General features: G+C 47.1%; 2 protein-coding genes across 8 annotated transcripts in view; both read right to left on the bottom strand.

The window, feature by feature from the left end:
* Nucleotides 1–246: 246 nt before the first annotated feature.
* LOC136661598 (membrane-spanning 4-domains subfamily A member 15-like) lies at nt 247–11,262 on the bottom strand. Its single transcript, XM_066638916.1, has 7 exons — nt 11,163–11,262; nt 7,998–8,135; nt 7,200–7,322; nt 5,879–5,935; nt 3,802–3,847; nt 2,408–2,527; nt 247–537 (listed from the first exon to the last, which is right to left on the bottom strand). Exons 2-6 carry the CDS (start codon nt 8,070–8,072, stop codon nt 2,424–2,426), a joined length of 405 nt encoding a protein of 134 aa, XP_066495013.1. The 5' UTR covers nt 8,073–8,135; nt 11,163–11,262; the 3' UTR covers nt 247–537; nt 2,408–2,423.
* Nucleotides 11,263–14,864: 3,602 nt separating this feature from the next.
* Nucleotides 14,865–18,743, bottom strand: part of LOC136661458 (membrane-spanning 4-domains subfamily A member 4D-like) — a 28,842-nt gene continuing 24,963 nt past the window's right edge. For 6 of the 7 annotated variants that reach the window (XM_066638731.1, XM_066638730.1, XM_066638732.1 and 3 more), the window contains 2 exons: nt 17,202–17,321; nt 14,865–15,206 (listed from right to left, as the gene is read on the bottom strand). In XM_066638731.1, the coding sequence (XP_066494828.1) occupies nt 15,144–15,206; nt 17,202–17,321 (183 nt within the window). In that variant the 3' untranslated portion in view covers nt 14,865–15,143. The remainder of the gene's footprint in view (nt 15,207–17,201; nt 17,322–18,743) is intronic. The other variant, XM_066638735.1, reaches the window with a different exon arrangement.

Here is an 18,743-nt window from a genome sequence, read left to right on the forward strand (position 1 = left end):
ACACTTGGCCAACAGTCTGAGGCAAAGAGGCAAAGAAGGAAGGCCCATAGCCAGGGAGACAGACCAGGGACAGACTGCACTTGCTCCCAGTGTGGAAGGGATTGTCACTCCCGAATTGGCCTTTTCAGCCACACTAGTCGCTGTTCCAGTTCCAGAACCACCATTCAGAGCGCGATACCATAGTCTTTCGAGACTGAAGGTTACCATCTACAAAATTAGAATTCGAGCCTGAATTTTACCAGCCAGTTGACTCTGTTTATTGTTCTACGATATCCCGTTTGTTCGTATTTTGTGTTTCCAGAGACACCAACTGGCTTCTGGAGACATAACATCCTTCTCGTCAAAGTTTATTTAAGACACCCGCTCTCTTCACAAGTTCATAGTTATGAAGAAGTCCTTTCCCTTTGGAGCTTGGAGCAAGAAATGGCAGGCCCTTTGGGGTGGATGGGAGGCGGTTCAGGGGTTCAAGACATCTTTGTCAATAGTTTGGGGACCAACAGCATTGTTCGGAGGGACGTTTTGGTAAACCACCACAACCTGGAGGAGAAAACACAGCAAAAGTGTGAGCAGTCCAGGAGTTTACCTGCTCCACTGACCAGCATGTGAACAGGGCAATGGATACCAATGGTCAAACTATAGATTCTTTTATTTTCACATTTTTATACTGCTATCCCTCCAAAGAGCTCAGGGTGGTGTACATGGTTCCTCCCCCTCTTTTTTGTCCTCGCAAGAACCCTGTGAGGGAGGTGAGGCTGAGACAGAGTGACTAGCCCAAGGTCACCCAGGAAGCTTCATGGCTGAATGGGAATTTGTACCTGGATCTTCTGGTTGCAAGACCACACCTTCCTGGCTTTTGTAACCGGATTATGAGAAGCAGGCAAAATGCAGTTCTGTACTTCAAGTATTTTGACACAGATAGGATCTGTGGGAAATATTTGGTCCCTATCGGGAAGGTGGGTCTATGCTCAGGTTGTGTAATAAGGGGTTTAACCCTCTGCTCCTGCTCTAAGGTAGCTATGTTAAATTTCTGCTTTGAACCTATCCTATACCCAAACGTAAAGAGGGATCCTGCTTTGAATTTGAAAACACCTATCTTTGTCTTTCTGGTTAATGTCATTTTCCTTCTCTGTTGCCCTTCCTTATTCCACCACTTCCAAGACAAACAAAATGAGGGCAGCTCCATCAACAACAGCACCGGTGGCTGTTGTGACCCATCTCTCTCTGGGACACAGCCTGGCTGCCCACCTACTAAAGACCAAGCAATGTTGGAGAGCACAGAAGGGCACCTTGCCAATAACCGAGTGGGCTGTTCTTTCTCGTCGTGGGCTGCAGCGAACCCTACATGCAACATCATCTCTGCCTAGCAGGCATGGGACACGTGGGGGTTGCGTGTCTGTGCTCAACGGCAGCGCTCTTGCTTTGCCCGCCATCAGTGCCAGCTTAGGTAGGTCTGGGAAGGGGCTCTGACTGAAACTCCGGAGTAGGAAGGGCACCGTTTAAAGCAGTGGTTTCCAACCTTTAAGAGCCCATGGACCACTGAAGCAAAAACTGGAATTGTCGTAGACTACATGCAGTATCTCACACCCCTGCACACACAAAATATAATTAAATTTGTAATAGAGAGAATTTATTATTTATAGAGAAATTTGGGGGTTGCTGCTTTTGTTGCCGGCTGTGGTTGGTCTGTACTCCGCCTTTCTGGGGATCAGTGGGGAAGCGTATCCTGAGCGATCACTCCCCGGTGGGCTACCAGAGAGGGTGGAGAACTGACCGCCCTCAGCCACCGCCAATGCGGGAAGTAATCAAAGCTCATCTTTTTTTCCCCTGAGATCTCACGGACCACTTCTCAGGGTCTTGCAGACCACCAGTGATCCATGGATTACAGGTTGGGAACCAGTGATTTAAACAGGCTTACCTATTCTGAACAGTGAGGCATCTCACTTGCCTATTCTGTTTCCTGCGGGTAGGATTTTAGCAACACAATCTGAAATCCATGCATCTTAATCAAGAGTTGCTTGTCTACAAAGCGAATGTGAAGAGAGCTGTCGTTTACTCTGCAATGGGACTTTGGAGATGAGTTGGTAAATGCAGAGAGGGAGAGGGAGAGAGAGAGAGAGAGAGAGAGAGAGAGAGAGAGAGAGAGAAAGAAAGAGAGAAAGAAAGAGAGAAAGAAAGAAAGAAAGAAAGAAAGAAAGAAAGAAAGAAAGAAAGAAAGAAAGAAAGAAAGAAAGAAAGAAAGAAAGAAAGAAAGAAAGAAAGAAGTCCTGTACATCCATGGTACAGGACTCCAACCCTGATAGAGAATACTGACAAAACACCTTCTTAAGGGAGAAGACAGCAGGTCTTGCTCCTGGACTCCACACAGCCACTCATCTACCAAGCTCCTCAAGTCTCCTTTTAATATTACCGTTTCAGTGTAGGTTTCATTGCAAACAGCCTTGCACCCAAAGGCAGAAGCAGAGATGCTGATGCAAAACTCCAGAATGCTGAAGAGCAGAAAGACCACCATAATCCCAAGTATGATATCCTGTTGATAAAGAAGAGATCCCAGGCAATCACTCCCTGCCACCTTAGATGAAGCATTATATCCTCAGGGCACCATGGAAGGGTCAGGAGAGCAGTTGGGTTCGATGGCCTGACCAGCCACCGGGCTCCCCATTCACTTCCAAACACAACTCAAGGCCCTGGTTGTGACCTTCAAAGCCCCAACTGCCTGGGAAACCAGGGACCTTAGGAACCAAGCCTTCCCTATGAACCTGTTCACACTTTAAGATCTTCAGTTGGGTTCCCCTGCCATCTATCACCATCTTGTGGGTTCATTCACCATCTACCACTTTCCTTCCAGTCTAGGAAGTGCCAATGGCGGCGACAAGAGCTTTTTCTGCTGTGGCGCCTATCATGGAACACCTCCCCCCTCAAGAATCACTAGGTCCCCACATTGACTGCTTTTTGCCCCTCAAAGAAGCCATGTCAGTTCAAGGCAGGCATTTGCCTTCCACTGGTTCGGAAGGCTCCTGAGAGCCAGTTGGGTAGATATCATGTTGGGTGGCTTCTCTTTATCATTACTTTAACTTCAAGGGTTACTTCTGGGGATGGTTTTTCTCTTATTGGAAGGGACACACCCTTGGGGACTGCAGAGGGAAAACTGGTGGAAAATTGACTAGATAGAGCAATGATTGTCTGCCACAGTGCTACGGCACTTTGGTGTGCCATGAATGTCTACAGGTGTGCCATGGGAAATTGGGGAGGGTCATTTATTTGTAGGGCCATTGGAGGATGTGGGCACCCACCAGTAGCATGATGTGCCCTGTCAATTGTCAAAAAAAACCCGTGGTGTGCCTTGACAATTTTAGCACCTTGTCAGTGTGCCATGAGATGAAAAAGGCTGAAAATCCGTGAGATAGAGAGATGACCACTTTGCATAAGTCCAAGTGAGTTGAAGGGCACTAAGGGCTAGGACAGCAGCTCTAAGTAAGATGTGATATTAGTTCCAAGGGAGCTAGTCATCTATCCATTCTTCTCGCCTTCACACATTTTAGCTGGGCACAGCTCATGCCATGCCTCACAATTGGGAATGATAGGAGTGACACTGGAACAACTGCTCTTCCTGCAGAAGCAGGACCCTGCAAAGGGCAAGACCCGCCCTTCACTGCTGATTTGGACATGCACTCACGTGAGGGATGACTACCAATTCATAACATGTCAGTGGATCCTGTTCCATCGAAGAAAATCTGGAGCATAGATAATTGTAATTCCAACTTCTGGTTTCCAGTGAAAAAGAAAGCAATATAATCGCAATACCAGCTGCCACCGTGCTGACCACGTTCATTCCCAGCATGCCTTTCACCTAGGGGAGAGGGATAATTGTTTTATAAGGCATCTTGGCTCTTTGGTGACCAAGACCCCTGCCATTGTGATTATGCACCTGGGCCAAATGCCAAACACGTCACATGCTATGGGATACACTGTAGGGAATCCCACAAGAACATTTTAATGTCTTTTTTTCTTCATTTCCAAGGTTCATACCCAGGCTTTCCACCTTTCAGTAAAGAAGGTGACTTAGGGCGCAATCCTACCCTGTGCTGGAACAGGCAAGCCAAGAGGCTTGCATTGTATCCAGCACAAGACAGGGGCCCAAAGCAGCTCAGCCAGAGGCAAGGAGAAACTTTTCTCCTTACCCCTGGGTAAGGCGTCTTTGCCCCTATGGGTCTCCTCAGACTTGTGCCACCTCCTGAGATGGCACAAGTCAGAGGAGAGCAGAGCGACTTCAAGTTGCTCCAAACTCCCTGGGAAAATGGGTTGGGATCCAGCATAAGTGCTGGATCCCAGCCCCGCCTCCTGATCCCCATTCGCCCGCCCCCCGGGCAAGCCACCACTGGCCTAGGAATGCCTCCCTCCCACCTCCTCTCCACCTCCTCCCTGCCCACCCCAGAGCCTTGTGTCGGCCAAGCCACACCGATGCAAGGCTCACCACAGAAGCCACCGTCGAGGCTGGATTCAGCCTCTGTGTGCCGGTGCAGATTGCTCCCAAGAAGCTGAAGGTGCAAAATACAAGAGCACCCAAAGAGGATAAAAAGAATCAGAAATTGTTGTACAATCAATACAGTATAAGCAGCTAATTCAACTCCAGTTAAAAGCAATGTGAAATAAAGAAATTTTTTTTAAAAAAAGGAGAGCCCTCCTGGATCCAATCAAAGACCCAGCTAGTCAAGCAGCCTCTTTTCCAGGGTGTACAACCAGGTAACTTTAAGTAGTTCACAAACAGGAGACAAGACGTTCACCCCTCCTGCTATTTCCCCTGTCTAGGTGGCTCTCTGCTATTTGAGATTTGTGTCTTCTGTGGGGGATCAAGCTGCCCTCTTTTCGACATTGGTTGCCCTTTGACTTTGCCCAGTGCCATGGCTGGAACAGGGTAGTCTATTCTCAGTTGCATCCTCCATCCTACAGTATCCACCCTCCAATTGTACCCCCCTCCCTTCCTGTGGCATCACTACGAGGGTGTGAGGGGGAGCAAATTGGATCGGGTGACACCCCCAGGGGGAGTGACTCCACTAGCAGACAAAATTTTGGGAACCTTGGGAATGGACAAATAACAGAACCATATTACATATAATTTCACAGGTAATTTAATGCAGAATGCAATGAAACAAACTGCGCTGAATTGTCTGTATTCTATCAAAAGCAATGGCTGATTACCCAGAAAAATAAAACACAACTGACTTATGTAACAAAAACTGCATTTTCTTAAATGAAAATTGATCAATGAGACTGATTGTCCTGAGAGCCAATGAGGTGTTATTATGAAACAGCAGGGAACCAATGAGGTGTTAGTATGATTTGAGTAGTAGTCAGCTCTCATTTCCATGTATCAGAGCTAGAAAAGCTAGAAAAGTTATTCAGTTGTGTGAGTGTCATTAAGTTGGCCACTTTTTTTAATGCTGATTTGTTGGGTCACCTGTCCTGTTATCAATCAATCAATCAATCAATCAAGTTAATGGGAGTGACCCCAGCCCTAGTGATGCCACTGTATTTGGGGCTGTGCATACAATATTGCAATTTACTCCATGTAGTCTGGTACAGGAGGAGGCCCATCATGGGAGTTCTCGTACCAGGTGACACAGACCCTAGTGACACCTCTGCTCCTTCACACATGTAACTACTGATAAGTTCTTCCCAAACAGATAGCAGTGCAGGGAGGTTCTTTCCACGCACAGAAAGAAAATGAGAGGGTTGCATCAAGAAAACACATGTCCATGGTGCAAGAGACCTTCAGACTCTAGGGATGGGTCTGAAATGGCAACCAAAAAAAGAACCTAGAATGCCCTGCCCTGTCTCATCCATCTCATCACATCACCCAGTCTCCAAAAAGGTTTGTTACCAGAGGTGGCTTCGGGTTCCTGGCAGCTGCCACAGACAGTGACCCAGAAATGATGTACTGTAAGAGATGGAAGAGGAGGTCAGAGCCACTGAACAAATCAGAAATGCGAAATCATTCTCATCATCATCATCATAAATAGACAATCTTGTACCCTCCGTTTAGGTTCACTAGTTCATAACTTAAGAACAAGAAGATGGGACACCATCTGATGCTGTCAAGCAAAGGGCAGAAGAACAATGACAGATCTTCTGGTGGGCAAGTCCATAAAAATCACGGGATTTGTCCATTCAGTGTGGCCAGAGTGACAATTATGAGGTCTTCAACTACTCTACTAGAGCAGGAGCACTGAGAAGCTGTGTCCTTCCCTCTGGGCACAAAGTGAAGACATGCCACTGAAGACTCCTTCTGGTAACAGAGGCCTCTTGGATGTCTTACAGATGCAGGATGAGGCTCCAGACAGACTGCCGCTCTGCCTCCAACTTGCCAAGCACTCTTTATAAGGCTCTGTGCAATGTGGGCATTCCCAGCCTTCCCTCACCCTTCCTGCTGACTGCCTCCATTCTTCTCAAGCCTGCGAGTGCCCAACTTCCACTCCAGGAGAAGACATGCCCAACAACCCAAAGAGGTTAATTAAATCAGTACAGCTTGAGGGTCAATTTGTATTATTTCAACCACTTCCACCAGGCACAGGAAAGAGTGACAACCAGTGTGGCAGTTGTGCAAATGACAAGGGGGCTAGCAGTGGCCCAGCCTCACCTTACTTTTTGAGCCAGCCTCGGTAGTCACTGTTCATGGAAAGTTAGGAGGGGTACCATGACTTGACTAAAACGGAGTTGGAATCAGGGCTTGGGGTTTCATTAAAGAACCCCTCCTCCTCTTCCCCCTCTTCCTCCACCTCCCATAATTCAAGACTGATTTAAGCAAGAAAGGTCCACTGCCTAATTACTGGAAGAACACCAGGCATTGCTCGAGGTTCAACCATACATTCCCTACAAAAGCTTATTACCATGTCCATGAGGACTAGAAGCTTTCTTTGAAAACATGAGAGCTGAGACTCACATGGCACTCAGTACTGTGCTTGACTCCAGGTTCATAACCTCCAAATTGCAGTCCAGGCATTGTCAAAGTGGCACCAGCTCTTTAATTCTATCCAATGATCTCTGCCACTGGACAGGACTAGGATAGAACTGTCTGCCATTGGGCAGGACTAGGATGAAGAACAAGGTCTGAACTACAGTCCTCTCATTGCACTGGATGAATAATTGTTATTCTCTAGGAGGAAGCCTGTACATTTTCTTTGCACCCCGATATTTAGAATTACCAGGGCTCCAGTCCAATGAGGTGTCATCAAGATCACATACGGGAAATGGTATCCGTAATAATATCCTACATTTAGCACGACCCCAAACATGATGGTTAGGACGCCCAGGAGTATCTGTGTGACCTGTAAAGACAACATGAAAGAGGGTGTTACCATCAGCACATGCCCCACCAACCTGATCTGCTTTGGTCTATGCCATGCATGATGTTTCTCCAGCATGGAGATCACCTCTGCATACAAGAACACATTTTTCACATTGAGAATACAGCATTTGGTGCGCATTTGGGAAACCACATCTGATGAGATACGAATAACCTGGCCCCTTCTTTCACTTTGAATGGCATGCTAAGGATCTCTTTACCTGGTTGATCATGGCTTAGGTGGGTCTGCCCTCCTCTTTGTAAACTGAAAATATTTCTGGGGTTCAGAAAGGTCCTTGTATAAAAGGGAAATGACCCAAATGGAAGACAGATCTCCTCTAGCCCAGCTCAGTGTCTACTTTGCTCAAGCTGTACACTGCAAGCAGCACTGACAGTGAGAGGCAGGATGGTGTAGTGGTTCGGGAAGATCCAGGTTCAAATCTCCCTTCAGCCATGAAGCTTCCTGGGTGAACTGGAGCCAGTCACTGTCTCTCAGTCTCACCTACCTCACAGGGTTGTTGTGAGGACAAAAGAAGGAACCATGTACACCACCCTGAGTTCCTTGGAGGAAGAGTGGCCATGGCTCTCAAGCAAGGAAGGGGGCAGAATATCATGGGATGGATCTCGGGGATTCAAGCACCCCATGCTCTGTACTCACCCCCAGGGCCAAAGGCTCCCCCTTATAAAACTTCTTCACCGATTGCGGCAGCTCTTTTGCTCTCTCGGGGTCCATTGTGGTTGCGAAGGGGACGTCTGTCGGACTGCAAGCAGGCACAACCTCCGGCTAAGACGATCACTGGGGTGAGAGAGGGAGAATGTCGGCCAGTGAAAGAGAGAAGGAATGAAAAGATCCTTGCTTTTTGAAGGGAACTCTCACCCCATGTATTTATTTCCTGCATCGAGAGGCGAGGAATCAGTGCAGTCCTGCTTTTCTCTTGACTTTTCCTTTCACAGCTGCCCCACAGGCCAAAGTTCAGCACACGCTGTTTGGACATCATGACGGTGAAAGCCACAACTGCTGGCTAGACCTCCCTCCTGCTTTGTGGCTTTTAAAGAACGTGCCTCAATGAGGCAGACAAAGTGGTCATCAGAGAGGCAGCAATGCAAAACTTCCCCTATGTTTTGTTTTTTCCCTCTGATTCCAATGCAAGGGATCAGGGGACCTGCATTTGATCACTCCCTCCTTTCTAGACATGTTCAGACCTCTGGAGAGTACAAGAGCATTTTGGAGGTTGGGTTTTTGGCTGCCAGCACTAACCAAGATGACTGGCTTAGCAGCAGGGGAGAGGATTCCCAGCTTTCCTCAGTGCTGTTCCCTGGTACAATTTGCTAGCCTACAGCTATTCGGGGCTGATAATATTTCTCACTATGCTAGAATCAGCAGATCAAGCAATATGGGAAAAATTAGTGTGTGGGGAAAGGCATTAAAACAAGAACTACAATGATCCCTGCAGTCCATTTGGGTTTTACTGTACATGTCTTTCGGGTAGAGCAGTAGTAGTCTCTGCATCATCAAAATAAACTTTAATTTCACAGCAGCTATTTTGTACCTGAGTGTTAACCTTAGCACTGCTTTTGATTTTTGATTTAAGTCTTTCAATGTGGATGTTTTAAAAAATGTATTTTACGCCAAACACATTTGTGGAGGTTGCGTCTTGGTGGGCTGGAATTCTTGAAACCGTTTTGGAAAAGGTGACTTTAGAATCTATTGTATTTGGGGTGGGAGATGGTATTTGAAATGGGGGAATTGACAGTGCTTAGCTTGAAGGCCTGGAATATAAATCATGTTTTTAACTTTCAAATTTTCCTTAAGATGGTTAAAAAAGAGAGACAAAAACCATTAGTGAGGGGAGAAAAAAAAAATCCCTTGCTAATGACTGCATGTCAAGCCCCTGTCAGGGTGCAGGGAGTAGAGTAAGGTACTCCCTTCTCTGTGTGTTTGTCCTGAAATGGGGGGGGGGGTTCTTCCAAAGGGGAAAAGTGCCTGAGGGTACCGAACCAGGTCTCCTCAGAAGTAAGTCCTCTTTTGTTCAATGGCGCTTACTCTCAGGAAAGTGTGGTTAGGATTGCTGTCTGAGTGTCTGAGTCTGGCAGAAGAGCATCCCTCCAGGGTCTAGGAGAGGGGGGTAGAGGGGGTAATTTGTACCCAGGTCCAAGAACAAAAAGGGGGCCCAGGATCCAAAGGGGAGCCCAGAAATTTCCTGGGATCTTGCATTTTCTGATCTCACCTGGACTCACCAGTACTGGTGGAAAAATCCATTATGGGTTACAAGCCATGATGTGCATGTGCAACCTCCTGATTTTAGAAATGGGTTATGTCAGAATGCCAGATGCAAGGGAGGGCACCAGGATGAGGTCTCTTGTTATCAGGTGTGCTCCCTGGGGCATTTGGTGGGCCGCTGTGAGATGCAGGAAGCTGGACTAGATGGGCCTATGGCCTGATCCAGTGGGGCTGTTCTTATGTTCTTAACTAAAATTCCCAGGAGGCCTTGCAGGTCTTCTTGTTATCAGGTGTGCTCCCTGGGGCATTTGGTGGGCCGCTGTGAGATCCAGGAAGCTGGACTAGATGGGCCTATGGTGTGATCCAGTGGGGCTGTTCTTATGTTCTTATGTACTGATATAAGGCCCAAAAGCAACTTTGTACCCCCTGATAAAATCCCTCTCAGAGAACCTGCATCCCTCCTCTGCCCTCCAGCATCTTCTGATGCTCTAGTCTAGATTAGGGGACTCCAAACTTTTCAATATGAGGGCCACATCATTTTTTCTTCTTCACATTTTCATGGGCCAAAAAAAAAAAAATAAAATCAGTTTTATAAATGAATGAAAGAAATTTAAATACATGAATAAGTTTTACTTGGATCTTTTTTTGTAATCAGCACGATATGATGCAGAACAAAAGAGAAATGACAATGACAAAGAAATCATGTTGTACTTAAACTGAGCGTTGATCTGTAATGAATAATCTAAATGATCTATAATGATAGAAAATGTCATGTGTTGGCAAAAAAAATTGCAATCAAAATATTTTAAGTTACTGCAGGCTGAATAAAATCTTGTGGGGGGTCTGATGTGGCTCCCGGGCCATAGTTTGGAGAGCCCTGATCTAGATGATCAGCTCAGGATTTCTTGTGCCAGAGTAGGGGGCTGCTTAGCTGTGTTGCTTCTGGTTAGGCTCCAAGCAGAACATAAGAACATAAGAACAGCCCCACTGGATCAGGCCATAGGCCCATCTAGTCCAGCTTCCTGTATCTCACAGTGGCCCACCAAATGCCCCAGAGAGCACACCAGATAACAAGAGACTTGCATCCTGGTGCCCTCCCTTGCATCTGACATAGCCCATTTCTAAAATCAGGAGGTTGCACATACACATCATGGCTTGTAACCCGTAATGGATTTTTCCTCCAGAAACTTGTCCAATCCCCTTTTAAAGGCATCCAGGTCAGACGCCAGCACCACATCCTGTGGCAAGGAGTTCCACAGACCAACCACATGCTGAGTAAATAAATATTTTCTTTTGTTTGTCATAACTCTCCCAACACTCAATTTGAGTGGATGTCCCCTGGTTCTGGTGTTATGTGAGAGTGTAAAGAGCATCTCTCTATCCACTCTGTCCATCCCCTGCATAATTTTGTATGTCTCAATCATGTCCCCCCTCAGTGGAGAGGGCTTATTCCTTCTTGCAAAGCCAGTCTCTGCCCAAGGATCTAATCAAATCTGGCCATCCCTCGTCCTAAACACCACCAGCCTTTTATGCCAATAAAGGTCTTATGTATGTACACCACCAGCCTTTCCCGATAAGACACATACCAAACATGTCCCTTACCTGCTCCATGTTGAACAACAGAAGGGACACTGGACAAAAATTTTGCTTCAGGAGCCCGTGTAGCCAAACCACCCGGTCTTCGCTTCCCACCGGACTGCGATGATTCTTGGCTGTTGCGGCTGAACATTGCAAAACAGAGGAAGTGAAAGGAAGGCCAGATCTCTCTATCCCCACTGCCAGCTCTTCCTGAGTGTGCTGGAGCCTTTTTGTGTTCCTCCCCCAATGCTTTTCGATTTTGAACAATCTTGTCTCGGTACTAACTGAGAAAAGAAGAACGGGAGATGTGTGGAGCACCATCAGCTTGTCTTGTCTCCCCCACGCCACCTTTCTGGCACTCCAGATTCTGGCAGCAGGTTTTGGAGATACCCCACTAAATGTCAGTGACATGCAGTCAGGGTAGGCAGAGCCTCACCTAGGCCAGCAAGCTAATTAAAGCCATTCCTGCCCAATGTTGCATATATATGCAACAGGGACCAAATGTGCACCCCGGTGGGCTGGGCAAAAATGGATTAAAAGTGTCAAACACCAGGGGATTTCAGTGCAACCCTATGCCTGCCTAGTCAGAAGTAAGTCCCACTGTGTCCAATGGGGCTTACACTCAGAAAAGTGTGCATAGGATTGTAGTCTTATTTGTTTAAAAAACTTCACAGAAAATGCAAGTGGCTGTGTTGCTTTTCACAACAGTTGTTGGATGCAGTGACTCTCTCTCTCTCTCTCTCTCTCTCTCTCACACACACACACACACACACACACACACACACCCCTCTCTAGGGCCCAAGATCTCCAAGCTCAAGAGCAGTGACATGCAGACAGGATAAGCAGAGCCTCAACTAACCCAACAAGTTAAGCCATTTCTGCCCAACATTGCATACACACAACAAGGACCAAATGTGGACACCTGTGGGCTAGGCAGATGTGAGTTTAAAGGCATCTAGGACAGACACCCTCACCAGATCCTGTGGCAGGGAGTTCCACAGACTAATTACATGCTGGCTAAAGATGTGGTGTAGCTGATCTACTGCTTTGCATAAGTGCCTGCTGTAAATAAAGGGAATATTACATTCAAAGAAAAATCAGATCCGTACAGCTCTAGCTATGATGAGCTTAAGTCATTTCTGTCCAGCATTGCATATATGCAACAGGAACCAAATGTGTACCCCAAATGTGGGCCGGGGAGAAAAAGGTTTTTAAAAAGAAATTAAAGGACCCAACAAGTTAAAAAAAAATCACACTTTTGCCTTTCTGAAGCTGCTCTGCTCAGCTTGGTCCATTTAAAGCAGCACACACCCAAAACACAGGGGGAAAACAAGATGAGCTGCCAAACAGCTCAGCTGCTATGGTAACTTCCAAGTGACCCCTACGCAATTGGACACTGGAGAGGAGAGGCACCAGGGAGAGCTGCCTTCATTTGCCCAGTAAGAAAAAAAGACAGTACTATGTCATCAATTGCTGGGGCAGAGCTGCTGCTTAGTTCACTGTAGGCAGACTGTCCACATGTCCTCTTTTTCCAGGTCATATCCTCTTTTTTAGCCTCGTGTCCTGGAAAAGAACTGAAACGTCCTCCTTTTCCCTATGAGTGGGCAATACCTAGCCTTCTTGTAATTAATAAATATGTAATATAGTTTTAAATTTAATAATAGGTATTATAGTGTTTAAAATTAACCACATGAAATCAATAGTTTTTAGCTTTTGTTTTGTCACGTAAGATATGACAAAATAAAAGCTAAAAACACTCGTCTATTTTTCTTTTGGAACTATGACATCTGGTCAGTATCTGATTTTTGAATAGCCTTGGGGCTTGAGGCAATGAGTGACCTGATCTTTCCGTCACCCTTTGGTGACCCACCAGAAATCAGGTTGCGGCCCACAGTTTGGGAACCACTGGTCTAAGGAGCATTACCCTGATCTTGTTTTGTTGCTCGTTGGAAAGAGAAAGAGAAGTATACTACAGGTCTGCAGAGCCCAGAGGCCCCCCTCCTCCCCACTCCCATGCAACCCTTCTGACTTTCTGAGATGTCGGCAGGATTTGGACGTACACCAGGGCTGGCCCAAGAACTCCTGATGCCAAATCAGAAGCTAAGCAGGGTCAGGCCTGGTTAGTACTTGGATGGGAGACTGCCTGGGAATGCCAGGTGCTGTAGGCTTATACCATAGTCTTTCAAGACTGAAGGTTGCCAGCCAAATGCTGCCCCCCTTACCCCACGATGTGCCATCCTCCACTCCGCCCACTCTCCAACGTTCAAGCACAGCACTCTTCTCCCTTCCACATCCCTCTTATTTTTCCAAACCCAGGGTAAGCTCTAGCGGCTGTAACGGGATAACTTCGACCTCTGCCTACTAAACCATGATGCACGTTCACATTGCCTCTTACCAGCGGATTGGCCCCGGGAAAGGGGATAGGATAAGGTGTGCAGCACTGCCACTGCTCCTGTGCCCAATCTGCCCACCCCCTCCCCTTCCCTACCCTTCTGCTGCCCGGTGTGGAGTTGACCTGCCACAAAGTGCCATGGCCTGCACTGGTTCCAGCAGGATGACATAGTGCCATAGCCTTCTCACCAGTGGTACTAATTTCTGTGCTGTCGCATTGTGCTTTATGGCCCAGTTGCGACAGCCTGCACTGGCTAAGTGTGCACTCTACCAGTGCAGAGGGGGGATAGGATTGGGCCATTAGGGTCTGGGAATATGCTCTCCTCCCCCCCCCCCCCCCGGGCACCAGTGCAAATTTTTTCTTTTTTCTTTTCATCAGATTGAATCTCCTCTTACCCCAATTGGACTAAACGAGTAATTAAGTCAAACCCGCTATTTTAGGTTAACAATTATACCATGGTTTAAATCTTCAGGTTGATTGAGGGTAGAGCTTGACCCTCCCTGATCTTCCCTTGGGGTTAATGCCCCCCAGGTTGGTTGGCAACCTTCAGTCTCGAAAGACTATTCGAAAGCCTACAGCACCCGATATTCCTGGGCGGTCTCCCATCCAAGTACTAACCAGGCCTGACCCTGCTTAGCTTCCGAGATCAGGCACGTGCAGGGTAACAGTTGCTGTTCCCCAGGCTGCCTGGCACTATTGGCAGGGTCAGGTGATGATGGAGCCCCTCTGCCTTTCTTTCCTTTTAGCTTGAGTCCATCAGCAGTAAACCAGGATTTGATGGGGCAGAAGAGGCACCACGTCCTCCCTTCCTACACACCAAGCCCCACAAACTGAATTTTAATGGCTGCCTGAGTTGAACGGTATCTTTAAAAACATACAGTTGGTATCTCGCCCCCCCATTCCAACACATAGCCCCCCAGGGGTGGCCAAACTGCGACCGGCGAGTCACATGCGACTCTTTGAGAGAAATATGTTGACCAAGCTCCTTTTTGCATCACAATTAATATAAAAGGTAAAGAAAATTTTTTAAGTTTCATAATTATTTAAAACTTAAAAACTCGTACAAATTTTTAAGTTTGAAGTTTGTAATTCAAAGTTACAAAGTAAGTTTAAAGTTTGTCATTAAAAACAAACTGAGAGTCTACTGGATTAAAGGGTAATGTCCATGGTGAGTAAATAGTATATTTAAGAAACTTAAATGCTTCTTAAATATGATGGCTCTCAAACACCTGAAGTTTCTTGTATATGGCTTTTACATTAAGCAAGTCTGGTCACCCCTGGTTTATAACCTCCCAAATATATTGTATTCAAGAATACTATTAAAAACAATAAAATAAATACATTGAATTTTATTCCTTTTATTCTCGTACAATGCCATGCAGATTGCTTTGTTCAAATTTTGTGTTTCTGTTCAGGGCAGGGTGTTGGCTTTCAGAGACTTGAGTAGGAAGCCTAAATATAAGCCACTTTTAAAATCTAGATCCACAATTCAAAGGTTCAAGGTCTGCTTTGTCCATATGTTCCTATTTATCAAGAATGTTCTCAAGTCCATTCGCTTCAGAACTTAGGGCAAGAAGGGTGTATGGGAAGCACTTCAAGGGTTCTCAGCATCCTTACTGAGAAACTGGGGGGCTGACAATGTTCCCCGGAGGGGCATTCTGGTAAACCACCACGACCTGGAGGGGGAAAAAAGTGTCAAGAATGAGATCAGTTCAGAAATCTGGCTATTGTGTTGATCAGCTGGTGAACAAGACGACATTTGCCAATTAACAGTCAAACCCCAAGATACGAAAAGCATATCTGTGATTTCGGTCCCCGTCTGGGAAGTGGACCCATAGCCCTGGTGAGGGACAGACATTTCACCATCTACCTACTCCTGCCCTATGGTTGTAGTGTTCAAATTGTTCAGGACTTGAACCTATCCTTAGCACCAACCATAGATATCTTGAATTTTAAACCACGTATCTTCATCTTTCTGCTTAATGTTCTTTTCCTTCTCTGTCATTCTCTCTTACTCTGGTGGGCCACTGTAAGATACAAGAAGCTGGACTAGATGGGCCTTTGGCCTGATCCAATAGGGCTCTTTTTATGTTCTTACTCCATTACAGTGGTATAGCTAAGGCATCTGGTTGGCAACCTTCAGTCTCGAAAGACTATGGTATAACCCTACAGCACCCTATTCCCAGGCGGTCTCCCATCCGAGTACTAACCAGGCCTGACCCTGCTTAGCTTCCGAGATCAGACGAGATCGGGCATCTGCAGGGTAACAGTTGCTACCTAAGGAGCACAAAAATGTTTAATACCTCCCATACCACTAAATCAAATTTAACACCCCCTAGGTTATTTAACACCCCCTGTGTCCAGGAGGTGGTCTGAAAAACTGGGTGCCAGGCCTTGAGGGGGTGTCAACTCAGCTCCCCCCCTTGCTGGCAAAAGAGCCCCCCCCCCAGGAGTCTAGGAGGTGGACTGAGGTTTAAGCCTCCCCTGGCCAGCCTCCCCTGGCCTCAGACTACCTCCTGGATGCCCAAGTGACTTCTTTCTGGAACGCGGTGGCATTGCATCCCTCCCTTCCCTTCATTAGCTATGCCAATGCTCCATTACCAATATAAAAAAAAACCTGTGAACAATCCTAGCAACAAGAGGGCAAACCAGCTACTGGTGTGACTCAACGCTTTTTGGGACACATCCTGATTATGAATTAAGGGTCCCTCTCTATTGAACAGCAGTCAGTATTGGAAAGCAAAGAAGGGCAGCATGCTGAGGTCTGAGAGGTCTGTTGCTTCAATTGCTTCAACAGTGAGCTGCAGTGAGCCTTATACACAGCCCAACAATTGTCTACAAGGCAGGGGACAAGTGGAGTCTTAGCTCAGTGATAGAGCCCCTACTTTGTATGGCATGTTCAATCTGGGGCATCTCCAGGTAGGACTGGAAACGACCACTACCCAAATCTCTGGACAGCATGGCCAGAGCAGACAAAACCAGGCTAAACTCCAAATGGAGGCTGCCTCTGTTTAAGGAAGTTTCAACTGTCTCCTCCAGTTAAGAACATAAGAACAGACCCACTGGATCAGGCCATAGACCCATCTAGTCCAACTTCCGGTATCTCACAGCGGCCCACCAAATGCCCCAGGGAGTACACCAGATAACAAGAAGACCTGCAAGGCTTCCTGGGAATTGTAGTTAAGAACATAAGAACAGCCCCACTGGATCAGGCCATAGGCCCATCTAGTCCAGCTTCCTGTATCTCACAGCGGCCCACCAAATGCCCCAGGGAGCACACCAGATAACAAGAGACCTCATCCTGATGCCCTCCCTTGCATCTGGCAAAGTTGAGATCTGAGCAAGATGATCTGAAATCCCTGCAATCAACTGTCTACAAACCAGTTGTGAAAAGACCCCTTTGCGTGACTCAAAGAGGAAGGGTATGTAGGCCACACTTCTCCAAACGATGACGGGGCTATTTCTTGCCAGATCCCCGTTTCACTCTGCGGTGTGAATTTGAAGGCGAGAGACTAAGCAGCAAGAGACAGGCACATCCTTGACCCAGAGTTTTACCAACCCTGAAGGAGAAGACTGATGCAGCCCTTCTGAAGGGCAAAGATAACATCCCTGTGTTTCAAGTTGCACGCATCCACTGCAATGACCAGACCCTAGTCCCTGCTCAATGTTACCGTTTCCGTGTAGGTATCCCGGCACACAGTCTTGCATCCAAAGGCAGCATTGGATATGCTGATGCAGAGTTCCAGGAAGGTGAAGAGCAGAAGGATACACATCACCCCAGTCATGATCTTCTATTGATAAAGAAGAGATCCTGGAATAAGGGAATCCATTCCCCACTTATACATAACACTAGAGCACCATGGAAGGGAAGGAGGGCTGTTGGGATTGAGGACTTTAGGAGCCCCACTGGTTCCTCATTCATTTCCAGACAGGAGCTGGTTCAAAGCCCTAAATGACTTGAGATCTGAGTACTGTAAGAACCTCCTCCTCCCTTACGAACCTGCGTAAAGGTTGATTTTCAGCTGGATCCCTCCACCGTGTATCACCACCACCCCTTAAGAGAGCAACTGGTGTTTGCAGGGCAGGGCCTTTGTGGTGGTGGGACCTTAGAAGTGAGCTCTGAGAGCCCCCCCCCCCTTGATCGCTGCATTTGCCAGCTGGGAGATAAGGTTGCACCTGAGATGTCAAATGTTGTTTCTATTTATTATTTTTTGTCTTGGAGCGATTGTTTTTGCGGCTTGGTTTAGAGCACGCCTGGACTTTCCAGGAGAAAAGCTGCCCCGGGTGTGCACCATAAGGAGGTTCCAGTGTGCCTCTTTGTTGGAACGCCAGGTAGACCTCCACATAAGAACATAAGAACAGCCCCACTGGATCAGGCCATAGGCCCATCTAGTCCAGCTTCCTGTATCTCACAGCGGCCCACCAAATGCCCCAGGGAGCACACCAGATAACAAGAGACCTCATCCTGGTGCCCTCCCTTGCATCTGGCATTCTGACATAGCCCATTTCTAAAATCAGGAGGTTGCGCATACACATCATGGCTTGTAACCCGTAATGGATTTTTCCTCCAGAAACTTGTCCAATCCCCTTTTAAAGGCGTCTAGGCTAGACGCCAGCACCACATCCTGTGGCAAGGAGTTCCACAGACCGACCACATGCTGAATAAAGAAATATTTTCTTTTGTATGTCCTAACCCGCCCAACACTCAATTTTAGTGGATGTCCCCTGGTTCTGGTATTATGTGAGAGTGTAAAGAGCATCTTCCTATCCACTCTGTCCATCCCCTGCATAATTTTGTATGTCTCAATCATGTCCCTCCTCAGGCGTCTCTTTTCTAGGCTGAAGAGGCCCAAACGCCGTAGCCTTTCCTCATAAGGAAGGTGCCCCAGCCCCGTAATCGTCTTAGTCGCTCTCTTTTGCACCTTTTCCATTTCCACTATGTCTTTTTTGAGATGCGGCGACCAGAACTGGACACAATACTCCAGGTGTGGCCTTACCATAGATTTGTACAACGGCATGGGGAACCTTGAGGTGGAGGCCAGGTCTACCTGCTACTTCGAATACTGTGTATACCTGGCCTTTCCCAGGGGGAAATACCCTGTGTATACCTGGGTGTTCCCAGGGGGACCTCAAGGTGGAGGCCAGGTCTACCCATAGCTCTGAGTGACCAAAAGCAGGGCGGTGGGAGCAGTCTGCCCTGGGTAGCAGTGGTG

This window comes from Tiliqua scincoides, chromosome 10 (genome assembly GCF_035046505.1).
Source record: "Tiliqua scincoides isolate rTilSci1 chromosome 10, rTilSci1.hap2, whole genome shotgun sequence".
In the NCBI taxonomy this organism is placed as follows: Eukaryota; Metazoa; Chordata; class Lepidosauria; order Squamata; family Scincidae; genus Tiliqua; species Tiliqua scincoides.